At 32.9% G+C, this 18,256-nt stretch overlaps 1 protein-coding gene across 1 annotated transcript in view; it reads right to left on the reverse strand.

Moving 5' to 3' along the window:
* Positions 1–17,943, reverse strand: part of LOC134688158 (protein mono-ADP-ribosyltransferase PARP14-like) — a 53,290-nt gene extending 35,347 nt beyond the window's left edge. The window contains exons 1-5 of the mRNA XM_063548631.1: positions 17,661–17,943; positions 13,437–13,543; positions 12,141–12,789; positions 10,990–11,166; positions 2,739–3,038 (exon numbers count right to left, since the gene is read on the reverse strand). Of these exons, the coding sequence (XP_063404701.1) occupies positions 2,739–3,038; positions 10,990–11,166; positions 12,141–12,789; positions 13,437–13,543; positions 17,661–17,850 (1,423 nt within the window). The 5' untranslated portion in view covers positions 17,851–17,943. The remainder of the gene's footprint in view (positions 1–2,738; positions 3,039–10,989; positions 11,167–12,140; positions 12,790–13,436; positions 13,544–17,660) is intronic.
* Positions 17,944–18,256: the final 313 nt, after the last annotated feature.

The following is an 18,256-nucleotide window of genomic DNA, read 5'->3' on the forward strand; positions in this document are numbered from 1 at the left end:
ATACAAATATATTTATGATGATTTTTGTAGACGGCAAAATAATTATATTTTGTTCCGTCAGTCTTATTTAAAATCAAATACCTAAAAAGCGATACATGATTCGCTTGTGAACTTTGTATTAGTGTGTCGTTGCAGTATTCTGTTTAACTATTACATTTTTAAAGACTATTTACACCGTCTGCCGTTGACCAATTGGTGATAACATACATCAAGCTTTTCTCTTTTAAAAAATAGAAAGAGAAAGCTTTGTTTAAAAACTTACGGTATTGAGCAAAGAATTGACGAAATTATATCCCGCCACTTCTATATTCCATGTTTTGGAAAAAAATAGACCCCCAAAAAAACTAAATTATAGGTGCACAGGGGCATCATTCAATAACGAATATGTGGAAGTTTTATTAATATATGGTAAGTTTTTGAAAGTTGCGTATAGCAAATTGGTATCACCCAATAATGTAGTGGAAAAGTCCTTATCATGGAACTAGAAAACTGCTGAATTTTCGAAAAATAAAAAAAGAGGTGCACAATTTAATTAAATGATAAGGAATCTGAAAAAGATTCATTAAGTTATGAAAAGTGTCTGAAGGAAGTTGTGGATATAAAATATGTACGCCCAATATAAGGTTATGACAAAGTCCGTATTTTAGATATAGAAACATCAAAAATATTTTAACCAAAAAATCGAAATAGAAGATCCATAATACATTAATTGATTAAAAATGGAGCAATTTTAGAAAAGATTAACAATTGGTTTTGGGGGTGACGGTTGGAAATACCTGCTGGGTGCCCCCATATAATGCAATGTTCAAGTCCGTATCTTATACAAAGAAACCCCATAAAAGCAAAAGATTTTTAATAAAATTCGAAATACATTCCTTTTTTTTTATATAAATAGGGCCGTTAATTTTCTCGTTTGAATTGTTTAACATTGTCATTTCGGGGTCTTTTATTGACAATTGGGATCCGGCGGTTTGAAACTTATTTTTAACTTTCAATGCATTTGTATGTGAACATATATTTGTAATCCTCTATTCTCCTGGATTGGACACCCTCTCCATTTAAAAATGTCTGGAAACCCCAATGTATATTAAGTGGTTTATAGGAGATGCGCTTACAAAACCGTGAAACATGTTGTACTGGTCCAACGGACGAACGGAAAGACGGACTTCATTATCACTATAAACCATCGCTTTACAAAGAGGTGTACAATTGCGTGTCAAAGAGACAGATCTACATCCAAAACAAAGTGAAGGAACTGTGATCAACTATAGACTACAGTACGGCCTCGAATGTTTGTATAACAATTAAATCTGTGTGTTTGTACAATTTTAAGTATAACGGAGGACATTTCTGGAACTTATATAAACAAACAAAACTTCCTCTTATTTCAGCAACATTCAAACTTCCTTATATATACTTAATGAAGTAAGTCGAGTACACCCTATCAAGCTTAAACATGATTCATAAGTTTTCAGGATGTGAATTTATTGAAATATATTTGTGTTATTTATAAAAATTTCCCCCTTCTAATGTATCGTAAATAACTTTGAAATCACCACTAGAATACAGTGAAATAACGACTGATCATACAGTTTCAAAATATACAAGCTAGACTGATCGTACAGTGAGAAATTCAAACAAGTGTAATTTTCTTATTTCTGGCTTCAAAGATCTGGCTGAAACTTTTACCACCACTTAAAATATACTTTATTTAGTTAATTAAGTCTGGGTTTTACGTTAATTTGTACAGTAAGGGTGCAAAAAGATTGTTTTTAGGTTCACCGACTGATTTTCCTTAGTGATGCACTTGAAAATCTCTTGATTAAGGCAAAGATACGAATAATGAATGTGCTAAATTTAATTATAAACCATTTGTGAATATCGTTGTCAGCTGAATTAATCATTAAGCAATGTACAAATGAACATCCTACCGTGTAATATAGTATATCCAACAAATTTAGAATGTGATCCAAAAAGTTCTCGCTTCGAAAATCGCGACTTCCGGATAGCGTACAGAATAGTATCTACACTGTGATATTGTTTTCAAGACTGAAATAACCAAAAATAGAAAAAGCATCTGTTAGAAAGCTCCTATAGTTTTTTAAGCTTTGTAAAAACTAACCTTTCAGGGGAAACAACTCAAAAAAGGATTTACAATTTTTACTTTAATTTTTGGGTAGTTAAAGCTTATTCAGTATAGATAGATATAGGAAGATGTGGTATGAGTGCCAATGAAACAACTCTCCATCCAAATAACAATTTATAAAAGTAAACCATTACAGGTCAAGGTACGGCCTTCAACACAGAGCCTTTGCTGTTTTTACTTATCCTTTTAATTATTCTCTGATTGCTATAGTTTTAAAGATATTAGAGAAAAACTGCAAGTTGCCCCTATGTTTTGCTTTATATAGCCACAGTGGCCATGTTGGTTGATCAACCTGGACAAAAATCACTCAATTCAATTCAATTCAAAGCTTCATTTATAGTGGGCTTGTTACACAAAGTTTATAGCAGACTTTTATATAGAATCAGACAAACCTTTAGTTTGATCCTTTGATCACTTTCACAGTTAATGGACAAAATATCAGACATGTGACCAGATTAACAGATGCAAAGTGATTGCAATAGGTAATAATGATTAATTACCATTCATTGCTAAAATCGAAAACATAAAAAAGGCTAGCAATAGAGTCCACATAACATCAGTCCTAAGAACAGAAAACAAAACAATAAATTACCTTCTTCATCTTGAAATGTAACTAAATACATGTCTTTATCCTCTATATACTCAATGGTCTCTACGTCAGCGTTAGCACCTTTCTTAGATTCAAAGTAATACATAATGGTATCTTGTGTTGTACGATCTGTCATCCCTCTGACTTCTATTGTACAGGTCGGGGCAGGTTCACTGGTACTTAGGTTACTCTCATATTCTTCAGTAGTATCCATAGGCTCTTCCACATTAATGTTATGGGCCTCCACTTCTATTACTTTATTATTAAACATTATAGGCATTTTCTGTAAAACGATGTCAACAGCTGAAAAAAAAAATATGTAAAAATCTTCTTCGTTTTTAAGATTTAAATATTAACTAGAGGCTCTAAAGAGCCTGTGTCGCTCACCTTGGCATATGTGAATTAATCAAAGGAAGCAGACAGTTCTTGACAAAATTGTGTTTAGGTGATTGTGATGTGTTTGTACATCTTCCTATACTGAACATTCTTGCTGCTCACAATTATCTCTATCTATAATGAACTTGTCCATGTAGTTTCAGTGGAAAATGTTAGTAAAAATTTACAAATTTTATGACAATTGTTAAAAATTGATTATAAAGGACAATAACTTCTTAGGGGGTCAATTGACCATTTTGGTCAAGTTGACTTAGTTGTAAATCTTACTTTGCTGAACATTAATGCTGTTTACAGTTTATCTCTATCTATAATAATATTCAAGATAATATCCCAAAACAGCAAAATTTCCTTAAAATTACCAATTTAGGGGCAGCAACCTAACAACCAGTTGTCCGATTCATCTAAAAATTTCAGGGCAGATATATCTTGACCAGATAAACAATTTTACTCTGTCAGATTTGCTCTAAATACTTTGGTTTTTGAGTTATAAGCCAAAAACTGCATTTTACCCCTATGTTCTATTTTTAGCCATGGCGGCCATTTTGGTTGGTTTGACCGGTCACAAAACACAATTTTTAAACTAGATAGCCTAATAATGATTCTGGCTATGTTTGGTAAAATTTGGCCCAGTAGTTTCAAAGGAGAAGTTTTTTGTAAAAGTTAACTGAGATTTAGGAAAAATGGATAAAAATTGACTATAAAGGGCAATAACTCCTAAAGGGGTCAACTGACCATTTTGGTCCTGTTGACTTGTTTGTAAATCTTACTTTGCTGAACATTTTTGCTGTTTACAGTTTATCTCCATCTATAATAATATTCAAGATAATAACCAAAAACAGTAAAATTTCCTTAAAATTACCAATTTAGGGGCAGCAACCCAACAATGGGTTGTCTGATTCATCTGAAAATTTCAAGGCAGATAAATAGCCTGTGTCGCTCACCTAGGTATATGTGAATTACACAAAGGAAGCAGACAGTTCATGACAAAATTGTGTTTAGGTGATTGTGATGTGTTTGTACATCTTACTTTACTGAAAATTCTTGCTGCTTAGATTTGCTCTAAATGCTTTGGTTTTTGAGTTATAAGCCAAAAACCGCATTTTACCCCTATGTTCTATTTTAAGCTGTAGCGGCCATCTTGGTTGGTTTGCCCGGTCACAAAACACAATTTTTAAACTAGATAGCCTAATAATGATTAAAAAAACACAAACTTTAGACTAGATACATCAATCATGATTGTGGCCAAGTTTGGATTAATTTGGCTCGGTAGTTTCAGAGGAGAAGATTTTTGTAAAGCATCATGGATATTTATGAAAAATGGTAAAAAATTGACTATAAAGGGCAATAACTCCTAAAGGGGTCAACTGACTATTTTGGTCATGTTGACTTATTTGTGAATCTTACTTTGCTGAACATTATTGCTGTTTACAGTTTATCTCCATCTATAACTAGAGGCTCTAAAGAGCCTGTGTCGCTCACCTTGGTCTATGTGCATATTAAACAAAGGACACAAATGGATTCATGACAAAATTGTATTTTGGTGATGGTGATGTGTTTGAAGTTCTTACTTTACTGAACGATTTTGCTTCTTACAATTATATCTATCATAAACTTTGCCCATTAGTAACAGAGAACTATATTTGGTAAAAATTTACATAAATTTACCAAATTAATGAAAATTGTTAAAAATTGACTATAAAGGGCAATAACTCCTTAAGGGGTCAATTGACCATTTAGGTCATGTTGACTTATTTGTAGATCTTACTTTGCTGAACATTATTGCTGTTTACAGTTTATCGCTATCTATAATAGTATTCAAGATAACCAAAAACGGCAAAATTTCTTTAAAAATTACCAATTGGAGGGCAGCAACCCAACAACCAGTTGTCCTATTCATCTGAAAAATTCAGGGCAGATAGATATTGACTTGATTAACAATTTAACTTCTTGTCAGATTTGCTCTAGATGCTTTGGTTTCATAGTTATAAGCAAAAAACTGCATTTTACCCCTATGTTCTATTTTTAGCCGTGGCGGCCATCTTGGTTGAATGGCCAGGTCATCGGACACATTTTTCAAACTAGATACCCCAAAGATGATTGTGGCCTAGTATTTTCAGTGGAGATTTTGTAAAAGATTACTTAGATTTATGAAAAATGGTTAAAGATTGACTATAAAGGGCAATAACTCCTAAAGGGGTCAACTGACCATTTTGGTCATGTTGACTTATTTGTAGATCTTACTTTGCTGAACATTATTGCTGTTTACAATTTATCTCTATCTATAATAATATTCAAGATAATAACCAAAAACAGCAAAATTTCCTCAAAATTACCAATTCAGGGGCAGCAACCCAACAACCGATTGACCGATTCATCTGAAAATTTTAGGGCAGATAGATCTTGACCTTATAAACATTTTTATCCCATGTCAGATTTGCTATAAATGCTTTGGTTTTTGAGTTATAAGCCAAAAACTGCATTTTACCCCTTTGTTCTATTTTTAGCCGTAGCGGCCATCTTGGTTGGTTGACCAGGTCACGCCACACATTTTTTAAACTAGATACCCCAAAGATGATTGTGGCCAAGTTTGGATTAATTTGGCCAAGTAGTATTAGAGGAGAAGATTTTTGTAAAAGATTACTTTAATTAACGAAAAATGGTTAAAAATTGACTATAAAGGGCAATAACTCCTAAACGGGTCAACTGACCATTTTGGTCATGTTGACTTATTTGAAGATCTTACTTTGCTGAACATTATTGCTGTTTACAGTTTATCTCTAACTATAATAATATTCAAGATAATAACCAAAAACAGCAAAATTTCTTCAAAATTACCAATTCAGGGGCAGCAACCCAACAACCGATTGACCGATTCATCTGAAAATTTCAGGGCAGATAGATCTTGACCTGATTAACATTTTTACCCCATGTCAGATTTGCTCTAAATGCTTTGGTTTTTGAGTTATAAGCCAAAAACTGCATTTTACCCCTATGTTCTATTTGTAGCCGTGGCGGCCATCTTGGTTGGTTGACCGGGTCACGCCACACATTTTTTAAACTAGATACCCCAATGATGATTGTGGCCAAGTTTGGTTTGATTTGGCCCAGTAGTTTCAGAGGAGAAGATTTTTGTAAAAGATTACTTTAATTAACGAAAAATGGTTAAAAATTGACTATAAAGGGCAATAACTCCTAAACGGGTCAACTGACCATTTTGACCAGATATATCTTGACCAGATAAACAATTTTACTCTGTCAGATTTGCTCTAAATACTTTGGTTTTTGAGTTATAAGCCAAAAACTGCATTTTACCCCTATGTTCTATTTTTAGCCATGGCGGCCATTTTGGTTGGTTTGACCGGTCACAAAACACAATTTTTAAACTAGATAGCCTAATAATGATTCTGGCTATGTTTGGTAAAATTTGGCCCAGTAGTTTCAAAGGAGAAGTTTTTTGTAAAAGTTAACTGAGATTTAGGAAAAATGGATAAAAATTGACTATAAAGGGCAATAACTCCTAAAGGGGTCAACTGACCATTTTGGTCCTGTTGACTTGTTTGTAAATCTTACTTTGCTGAACATTTTTGCTGTTTACAGTTTATCTCCATCTATAATAATATTCAAGATAATAACCAAAAACAGTAAAATTTCCTTAAAATTACCAATTTAGGGGCAGCAACCCAACAATGGGTTGTCTGATTCATCTGAAAATTTCAAGGCAGATAAATAGCCTGTGTCGCTCACCTAGGTATATGTGAATTACACAAAGGAAGCAGACAGTTCATGACAAAATTGTGTTTAGGTGATTGTGATGTGTTTGTACATCTTACTTTACTGAAAATTCTTGCTGCTTAGATTTGCTCTAAATGCTTTGGTTTTTGAGTTATAAGCCAAAAACCGCATTTTACCCCTATGTTCTATTTTAAGCTGTAGCGGCCATCTTGGTTGGTTTGCCCGGTCACAAAACACAATTTTTAAACTAGATAGCCTAATAATGATTAAAAAAACACAAACTTTAGACTAGATACATCAATCATGATTGTGGCCAAGTTTGGATTAATTTGGCTCGGTAGTTTCAGAGGAGAAGATTTTTGTAAAGCATCATGGATATTTATGAAAAATGGTAAAAAATTGACTATAAAGGGCAATAACTCCTAAAGGGGTCAACTGACTATTTTGGTCATGTTGACTTATTTGTGAATCTTACTTTGCTGAACATTATTGCTGTTTACAGTTTATCTCCATCTATAACTAGAGGCTCTAAAGAGCCTGTGTCGCTCACCTTGGTCTATGTGCATATTAAACAAAGGACACAAATGGATTCATGACAAAATTGTATTTTGGTGATGGTGATGTGTTTGAAGTTCTTACTTTACTGAACGATTTTGCTTCTTACAATTATATCTATCATAAACTTTGCCCATTAGTAACAGAGAACTATATTTGGTAAAAATTTACATAAATTTACCAAATTAATGAAAATTGTTAAAAATTGACTATAAAGGGCAATAACTCCTTAAGGGGTCAATTGACCATTTAGGTCATGTTGACTTATTTGTAGATCTTACTTTGCTGAACATTATTGCTGTTTACAGTTTATCGCTATCTATAATAGTATTCAAGATAACCAAAAACGGCAAAATTTCTTTAAAAATTACCAATTGGAGGGCAGCAACCCAACAACCAGTTGTCCTATTCATCTGAAAAATTCAGGGCAGATAGATATTGACTTGATTAACAATTTAACTTCTTGTCAGATTTGCTCTAGATGCTTTGGTTTCATAGTTATAAGCAAAAAACTGCATTTTACCCCTATGTTCTATTTTTAGCCGTGGCGGCCATCTTGGTTGAATGGCCAGGTCATCGGACACATTTTTCAAACTAGATACCCCAAAGATGATTGTGGCCTAGTATTTTCAGTGGAGATTTTGTAAAAGATTACTTAGATTTATGAAAAATGGTTAAAGATTGACTATAAAGGGCAATAACTCCTAAAGGGGTCAACTGACCATTTTGGTCATGTTGACTTATTTGTAGATCTTACTTTGCTGAACATTATTGCTGTTTACAATTTATCTCTATCTATAATAATATTCAAGATAATAACCAAAAACAGCAAAATTTCCTCAAAATTACCAATTCAGGGGCAGCAACCCAACAACCGATTGACCGATTCATCTGAAAATTTTAGGGCAGATAGATCTTGACCTTATAAACATTTTTATCCCATGTCAGATTTGCTATAAATGCTTTGGTTTTTGAGTTATAAGCCAAAAACTGCATTTTACCCCTTTGTTCTATTTTTAGCCGTAGCGGCCATCTTGGTTGGTTGACCAGGTCACGCCACACATTTTTTAAACTAGATACCCCAAAGATGATTGTGGCCAAGTTTGGATTAATTTGGCCAAGTAGTATTAGAGGAGAAGATTTTTGTAAAAGATTACTTTAATTAACGAAAAATGGTTAAAAATTGACTATAAAGGGCAATAACTCCTAAACGGGTCAACTGACCATTTTGGTCATGTTGACTTATTTGAAGATCTTACTTTGCTGAACATTATTGCTGTTTACAGTTTATCTCTAACTATAATAATATTCAAGATAATAACCAAAAACAGCAAAATTTCTTCAAAATTACCAATTCAGGGGCAGCAACCCAACAACCGATTGACCGATTCATCTGAAAATTTCAGGGCAGATAGATCTTGACCTGATTAACATTTTTACCCCATGTCAGATTTGCTCTAAATGCTTTGGTTTTTGAGTTATAAGCCAAAAACTGCATTTTACCCCTATGTTCTATTTGTAGCCGTGGCGGCCATCTTGGTTGGTTGACCGGGTCACGCCACACATTTTTTAAACTAGATACCCCAATGATGATTGTGGCCAAGTTTGGTTTGATTTGGCCCAGTAGTTTCAGAGGAGAAGATTTTTGTAAAAGATTACTTTAATTAACGAAAAATGGTTAAAAATTGACTATAAAGGGCAATAACTCCTAAACGGGTCAACTGACCATTTTGGTCATGTTGACTTATTTGAAGATCTTACTTTGCTGAACATTATTGCTGTTTACAGTTTATCTCTAACTATAATAATATTCAAGATAATAACCAAAAACAGCAAAATTTCTTCAAAATTACCAATTCAGGGGCAGCAACCCAACAACCGATTGACCGATTCATCTGAAAATTTCAGGGCAGATAGATCTTGACCTGATAAACATTTTTACCCTTTGTCAGATTTGCTCTAAATGCTTTGGTTTTTGAGTTATAAGCCAAAAACTGCATTTTACCCCTATGTTCTATTTTTAGCCGTGGCGGCCATCTTGGTTGGTTGACCGGGTCACGCCACACATTTTTTAAACTAGATACCCCAATGATGATTGTGGCCAAGTTTGGTTAAATTTGGCCCAGTAGTTTCAGAGGAGAAGATTTTTGTAAAAGTTAACGACGACGGACGACGACGACGACGACGGACGACGACGGACGACGACGGACGACGCCGGACGCCGGACGCCAAGTGATGAGAAAAGCTCACTTGGCCCTTCGGGCCAGGTGAGCTAATAATATTCAAGATAATAACCAAAAACAGTAAAATTTCCTTAAAATTACCAATTTAGGGGCAGCAACCCAACAATGGGTTGTCTGATTCATCTGAAAATGTAGAGTCAGATAGATCTTCACCTGATAAACAATTCTACCCCATGTCAGATTTGCTCTAAATGCTTTGGTTTTTGAGTTATAAGCCAAAAACTGCATTTTACCCCTATGTTCTATTTTTAGCCATGGCGGCCATCTTGGATGGTTGGCCGGGTCAAAAAACACAAACTTTAAACTAGATACATCAATGATGATTGTGGCCAAATTTGGTTCAATTTGGCCAAGTAGTTTCAGAGGAGAAGACTTTGTAAAAGTTAACGCCGGAAGGCGGATGACAGACGACAGACGACGGACGCCAAGTGATGAGAAAAGCTCACTTGGCCCTTCGGGCCCGGTGAGCTAAAAATTGAATGATAATTTCCTGTCGATATGCACATCTACGTAGTATGTCCTTATTATCTACAAAGTTTCATGAAATTCTGTTGTGTGGTTTCAGAGGAATTGCGATGACAAACTGTTGCAGTATTTTATTGATGCAATTTAGTTTAAAGGGACTTAACTCCTAGAACAATAATTGAATCATAATTTCTTGTCGATATGCACATCTACATTGTATGCCTTTATTATCTATAAAGTTTTATGACATCTGTTGTGTGGTTTCAGAGGATTTGCTGTGACAAACTGTTGCAGTGGTATATCTAAGAGAATAAGTTCAAAGGGGTATAACTCCTAGAAAAAGTTGAATCATAATTTCCTGTTGATTTGCACATTTAAATAGTATATCTGTATTATCTAAAAAGGTTTCATGAAATTCTGTTGTGTGGAGTTGTGATGTCAAGAACAGGACTGGCAGACTGAAAGACAGATGGAGTGACCAACAGACAGACGGGTCAAAAAACATTATAACCTGGGCAACTTTATTAAGTTTATTAAGTTAAATACCTTAAATTTTTACCAAAGTACATAATTGTCATTGGCCTAATAATATCAAACTATTAAATTTACTACAAGCTTCTAGTAAGTCTCTCACAATCAAATTATGTAAAAGCTACAATGGAATATTAGATCTTATATAGTCTCATAACTTTATTTATATGTCATTGTATTATACTATTGATCTCTGTTGATGTTTTATATTATGTAATATATATGTTATTAATTTTGCCATAGCATGTCTATGCTTTGCAAAAAAGATTCAATCATTCATTCATTCATTCATTCATTCATTCATTCATTCATTTATTCATTCATTTATTTACCTTCATCTTCCTGGAATGTAATAATAGCAGATGCTGTGTCTTCATCATAATCCACATCCTCTATGTCTCCACCTCCAAACTTCCTTGTGTTCTCAAAAAAGAACTGCAAGCTATCCTTGGTAGTTTTTGGGGGCAGCTTTGTCACTTTCAGCATATTGGTCGTAGTTTTCTTTGGTTCTTATAAAATAGCAAACATAAATTTTAAAAATATATAAAATATAGAAAATAAACAGTAGATTGAAAAGCGTATAATTTTTTTGTTTTTTTTCAAAATTGCAATGCACATTTCAAGGCTCATAAAATAAGGAGTTGTGACAACACTCTACCAGAGACCAAATGTTGTAGAGGTGAACTTAATTAAATATAGTTCGCTACACAGGCTTTAATGATGAGCAAACATTTACTGTAAAGTTAGCTATAAAAGGCCACAAATTGACAAATGAAAAACAATTAAAATGAGATAACATAAAAAAAACCAGCCTGATTTATAATGTCAAAACAATAAATAAATAAAATATAAGGTATACAGCAACAATTCACAACCACTTAGTTGCAGGCACCTGATGTTGGACTGTCAGTCACAAATAGAATGTTTTGGTGGCCAGTGTTACATGTATTTATTTCCTTAGCATGGTTCCCATACATTTAATCATATGTATAATTCAAGGTTCATGCATATATGGTAATAATTCACTTGTCCTGCAAGTCATGTGTGAACAAGATGTTTTACCCTCAATATTTGTGATTTTCTATTATTTCTTTATATTTACTGTGGGTTTATTCATTTTCATGGATACCAATTTATTCAACATTGAGGACCTCCTGAAATATTTAGAACCTCCATTATTCAATTTCAGGACCTCCATAAATCAAAATTATAGGATATTCGGAAATATTTCAAGACCTCCTAGGTTTGATCTCAGGATATCCTTAATTTTTATGGAGTTCCACATTCATTTTAGGACCTTCACAATTTGAGTTCAGGACTTCTGTAATTGATTTCAGGATATCCTGATGTCAATTCATAGATATCCTAAAAATAAATTGGGGAGGTCTTGACATTTTTCAGGGAGTCCTGAATTGTTTAAATATAGCATCAATTCGAATTATGGGGTCTTGAAATATTTCCTAAAATACAGCATAGTATCTACCATCATCTTCAAGTATGTCCTCTTCCTCATCCACCTCTTCTTTCACTTCTTCTTTCGCTCCTTCTTTCACTTCTTCTTTCGTTCCTTCTTCGTCTGATTGAATAGGAGTTTCTGTATTTGACTGTTCAGCAGATGAAGATGGAATATCATTTTCTCCATCATTTATAGAAATTTCTGGTTGATTGGTAGGATTCTGCTTGGCACCAGGCTGCTGTTCTTGTTGAGGAACAAAACCAGGAGGGTAGCCATAGCCTGGATAACAACCATACTGACCATATGGATAATATCCTCCATATGGTGGCCATCCATACTGCCCTGGATATCCAGGAACATGGGGACCTTTCTCTTGGTCTTGAGGTGGATCTCCTTTTTTTGAAGGTTCAGGCTGATATGGTGGCCATCCCATTCCTGGATGGTAGAATTGATAAGGATATTGAGGATTTGGTCCATGTGTCATGCATCGTGGATCAATAGGTGGACTAAATGGTTGAAATCCCTGGGGACCACCTTGTTGATGTAGGGGTGGTGCTGAAGGATTGGTCCCTGGTCCTTGGCTGGCGTACTCAGAATATGGTGGAGGCTGTGCATTGTCTGTGTAAGGGTTGTTCCCCTTGCAATCTGAAGCTGAGGGATCCCTGACATCTGAAGTCTGAAGGGAAAACAAAATCATCAATGTAAATTACTGTCTTAGCACTGGTAACTAATGTTTCATATTTACAAATCAAATATAAAATATGATAACAGTCTATTGATATTTAGGTTAAGGTACTCTGATTTAACTATATGGCCATCTTTTCTTTACTTCGCAATCTTAAAGTCACTATACTGTTCATTCAAGATTTCAAAGATAACAAAAATTTAACCAATGTTAATCTTGACATAAATTCTGTGGAAAATCACTGACAGTGACTGACATATGAAGTTATGAACCATTGGGTCACATAACCTTCTTCTAAAGGCATAACATAGAAATTTCTGAAATAAAGTTTTACATTCATCATGTTCATTAGTTTGAGTTAGTCATGTTATTTGTATCATGCAATTCTTAAGGAATGACTTATGAACACTAAAGGATGTACAATCATGACACTGCAACTTTCATAAAACCATCTATTTTAAATTTGAAGCGTCGACTTTATAGGTTTGCAAACCTGTAAAGGGTTGATTCATATTATATATCATAAATCACTATAAAGGTGAAATATACTTTTGGTAGTATATCATATTGCAAGTGAACAAAAACATTGTATTTTTATAATAAAATCAACAAATAAAATAATAATTTAAACATCCAACCTGCAACCATTCATCTGGTATATCACATGGTAATTCACAATCACTTATGGACAGATTTCCTTCTGGTGTGTCTAATGAGCCTATCACTGTTATATATCCTTCTGCAACTGTAAAGAAAGAAAGAAAAAAACAACACCATTATTTATAATTATTGATCAATTTTATCATCAATGTATAATTTTCAGGCAAACTTATTTTTTTTATTATCTCACAGACCACTTTCCTCTATTAGTTCTTTATAACTTGGCCTAATCTCTCTTTCCATATAAAAAATCGGTTAAAAAAAAATAATTAAAAAATGTTGTTGCATTAACAAAATTTTACCTGCTTTTTTTTTGTCAAATCTTTTGTGTGTGTTATGTAAAGTGTAAGTTAAAAAATATATCATGCTTTCAGAATTTTTTTTTTTTAAATATAACAAACTTTAGCCAATTAATATTCAACCATACCCTTATAGACAAGTCAAGAGATGGTCAACTATAAATATTACCTTTTTGCACCAGGCACAATCATGACAATCACTCTTTCCATATCAAAATCAGTTAAAATAAAACATCCAAAAATTTATTTCAGTGTTCTTCTTTCATTTCCACCCCACAAAAAACTAAGAAATGTATGAGATTTCATGGGTAAGAAAAAATACTCTTTAAGTAAAGGGAACTATATATAAAATGTCATTGACAATGATAGTGGGGTCATTCAATGTTGTCTAGGAGTGAAAAAACTTGAACAATTCCAATAAAACTTTGCATGGTTTAAGCTTGGGGTAATATGAGACAGTTTACACAGTTTCAAAGTCATATGATATCAATTATATAAAATGTGGTTTTTTTTATATCTGAACTTTGGTTGCTGAATTGTGACTTTGAAATAGAACAATTTCAACTATCAGATTTTAGCTTAAAAAACAGAAAAAAATGTGCATAAAATTTTCTGAAGTTGTTGAGTTTGAAACAAGTTGCTTTCTTTAAAAAAGAAAAGCAATACATGAACCTAAGACCGCTGACTACCGTGTCACCAAAAGATCGTTGCTGAATTTGTGTTTGCTTTTGTATTGAAATAACTGAATGTAAATAGAAGATGCTAGTTGAAAGTATATATGTTTTCAGCTTTTATTTGAATGGGCCGATTTGAATAGTCATTTTGAAGCTCAATTATTTTATTTATTACTTGGGAATGTGCATAATTTTTCCAATTATAAGCATTTGGCAAATTGTCATTTCTCCTAACCGGATGACTTATGCAAATTGCACAAACCTATCGCAGTATAAGTTTATGTTCTCACTTTGCTTTATAATCTGGAATTCTGGATGCATTTATTTTATATATCATATCTTTATATTTTGTTTCCTACATGAATGCCTTTATGACCAACTCGTATTTGAAGCTGTCTTTACTCATGGTAGATGTTTTATGCGGTGAAACCTGTGACATGCAATTGATTGGGACCTCTTGTGAAGAGACTTATTTTGGTCTCATAAAACATCTCAAATTTTAAGGATTTCCTGATTTTACTTTTAAAATCAATTCAAACATTATACAGGGAAACTTAGTATTGCTGAAGAATTTCTTAGTTCAGAAGTTTATGACTACCTGTATACACTTTCAAAATAACCAATTTATTAAAAAGGTATGTAGTTATAAAAATATACCAGAATTAAAATGATGTACACCAGACACGAGTTAAGTCTGCAAAAAAAAGCATCAGTGACGCTCTAATGAAAAAGTTAAAAGGCTAAATACATTACAAAGTTAAGAAATCTAATCTTTGGGTAGACAATCCTTATATAACATTTCGAAAATGTCAAAGTTTATAATAGGACAGTGCCTCAAAAAAGAAACAAAAGAGAAACATCTCGAGGTCAGAATACCGTTAGTTATGATGACCGTGCTTGGAAGTCACATGTAAAGCTCTTTCTGCCGTGTTCTTAATTTAGATAACAAAAACGAAAATAAGCTTTCACGAGTGAACTTAATAGTATTGCATGCAAGTTGTTTTTTAGGGCATGAAATAGTAAATAGAAAGCATCTCACTGATACTCAGGAAAAGAATACGCATTTGCGTTATCACATATCTTAATATCATAGTTGAATTCGAATGTAAAACGGCCTACATTAAATGTTTTGACTTCGGATTCATTGACATTGGCCTTTGACATGTGATTTATAAAGTGAACGAATCAAGACGTGTAGACTAGTTGTGCAACACAATGAACACAATTATTAAAACCGTACCATAGTAAAAATATGTAGATGCTATAAGGTTAAACTTTGAAAAATTGAATCACAATTTTACAATTAACTAACGTTCAATCGATCCTGTTAGTAATCTTTTCCAAATTCTTTTAGATATATACTATATAATATCAATAAACACGAACGTCAAATATTTGCGGATGGACATTGTATTTATCGAATGAATCTAAATCATAACATACCACTATATATATGTGAATATATTACTATACAAAATATAAGCAAAGACTACTAAATCCATACTAAAACAGTATAAAATAATCAACATTATGGTTGTAATTAAATTTTGTTGTGATTATTGTAAATTATTTTTTACGGTTGTTGTGAGCTGCAAAGATTTGAAATAATGCTTTATGTAATCTATTATCAATGATTATTGAGAACACACAAGTATTTTTATTTACGACCGTTTAAAATTTAAATATTTAATAAATTCATCTTACTTTCCGTTTTATGGATATATTACAATACAAAAAAATAAATAATTACTAATAAAACCTATTAAATATTAAAACGGGATGAAATAATAAACGTAGAAATATAATAATTATTGTTTGTACACATTTTTTTTGTAGGATTCAAGAATTTATTTAAATCTTATTTGTATGTTTCCTTTACAAAAAAATATTTAAAAATATCAAAGCAGAGTATCTTGTCATATAAAATATTTATTCCTTAATTGTAGCCCTGAAAATATTCTGATTTCAATCATGGTTAGTTTCTTCAGAAACATAAATACAGTATATTAATTTGGTAGATATTTCTTTCATTCCGATTGAATTAAATAAGTTTGATTAGAATATCATCTTTCTGTTTTCCGATCTAATATAAATAGTTTAACCAGAATGTTCTCCACGTAAGTCTATGATGAAATACACTGTCAGTATGCCGTGGATAAATCTTCAAACATAATTAGTTTACATGTTATCGAGACAACGTTATAATTGACCCAGATACACACAGTATACAGTGGTCGTTTTAAAACAAATATAATTGCTTCGTCAAGGGCCATCAGGGGACCATATCAAAGACGTAGATAACAACCTGTTTAGATCTGTATAAATGACCGAAAAATTTCGAGATGTTCCGAGAAATTTATTCTGACTTCCGGCCGAGAGATATCGAGTGGCCCATAGACACATTCAAAACTCACCAATATATAAGCATGAACCCCTCAGGGGGTTTATGCAAAAAAAATTCTAAATATTATAAAGAAAAAATACCCTTTATAGCAAAGCTCTATTTTCATGGTATTCCTGAACAATGAAAAGCAGCTAGGATCATAAACTGTGGTCTGGGGCCTGGTGGTTAAACTGATCATTTGTGTTGATTGATGCTCTTTGCAGATTTTCCAGCTGTTATTGCTTTTAATAATGTATTATATATACTTCTGCATTGTTCATTTTTTTTTTATATTATGCCAATTTGTTTGAAGAGACAGATTTTAGGGTGGAGGAGGAGAAAACAGGGTTGTATGATTTTGATGAACTACATTAATTCTTTCCAAAAGTTAAGATAATGGTTAAGTAATTGTAACCTCTGACAAATCATGATACAGATATTTTGATGAATCATGATAAAAATGACCGTTTGACTTCTGATAGTTTATTAGGGCATATATTCCTACTCTCCTACAGCTCTATTTTTAAAAATCTTGCCAGGCTGTATCTCGATTGGTTTATTACAAGATATATTGAATTCTAAGAAACATCATATATTAATCAAATGATTACGAAAATTTGCTTTCATTTCCACATGTACATGATGTATGCTTTAACCTATAATGGTTTAATTTTTAAATTGTTATTTGGATGGAGAGTTGTCTCATTGGCACTCACACCACATCTTCCTATATCTATATACCATTCCAAAGCTAAACCGAAAGTAGATCATATTTACGTTTCAGTTTAATATTATTAAATATGCATTTAAAATAACTATATTCAAAACTGGTAAATTGAATTTTACCTTCTGGTGAATGGAACTGAACAATCCATTCTTGATCACTGACTCCAAAGCCAGCTGTCCTTGTAGCTAACGTTCCCCGCCAAGACTCGACAAAATTTTGTCTTATGGCATTGAAATTTGTCTCTGTGTTAAAACCTTTCACCAAAATACACTTTTCACAGATTTTCTTTCGTAAATCAGCATTGCTCATATTAACTCTCTATATAGATTCCTTTTACACGGCTACTCCCTTTCAACTTCAACTTCAACTTCTTTACTTGTGAAAATCCATTCTTGACTTTCGACTGCGTATTTTACTTTTACTTTCACTTTCGTTTTCAATCGATTGGTAAATTATAACTACAAGCTTCACAAAAAGCTTGTCTGATTTAACAATTCTTTGTGTAAAGAGGGTAACCTTATTGGTTTTCATTTTCTTACTTGTAATCCTCATTAAGTAAGCACAAAATGATATGAAAAAGTACAAACAAGTCCCATGTAGGATAGGGAAGCAGGACAAATCGCCTCACTGGAAAAACGCACCACACCAAATCGCCCCACTTTTTCACCAACTCGCCCCACACAGGTTTACCAATTCGTCCCAGTTTTAAAAAAAT

Source organism: Mytilus trossulus, chromosome 10 (genome assembly GCF_036588685.1).
Source record: "Mytilus trossulus isolate FHL-02 chromosome 10, PNRI_Mtr1.1.1.hap1, whole genome shotgun sequence".
Lineage (NCBI taxonomy): Eukaryota > Metazoa > Mollusca > Bivalvia > Mytilida > Mytilidae > Mytilus > Mytilus trossulus.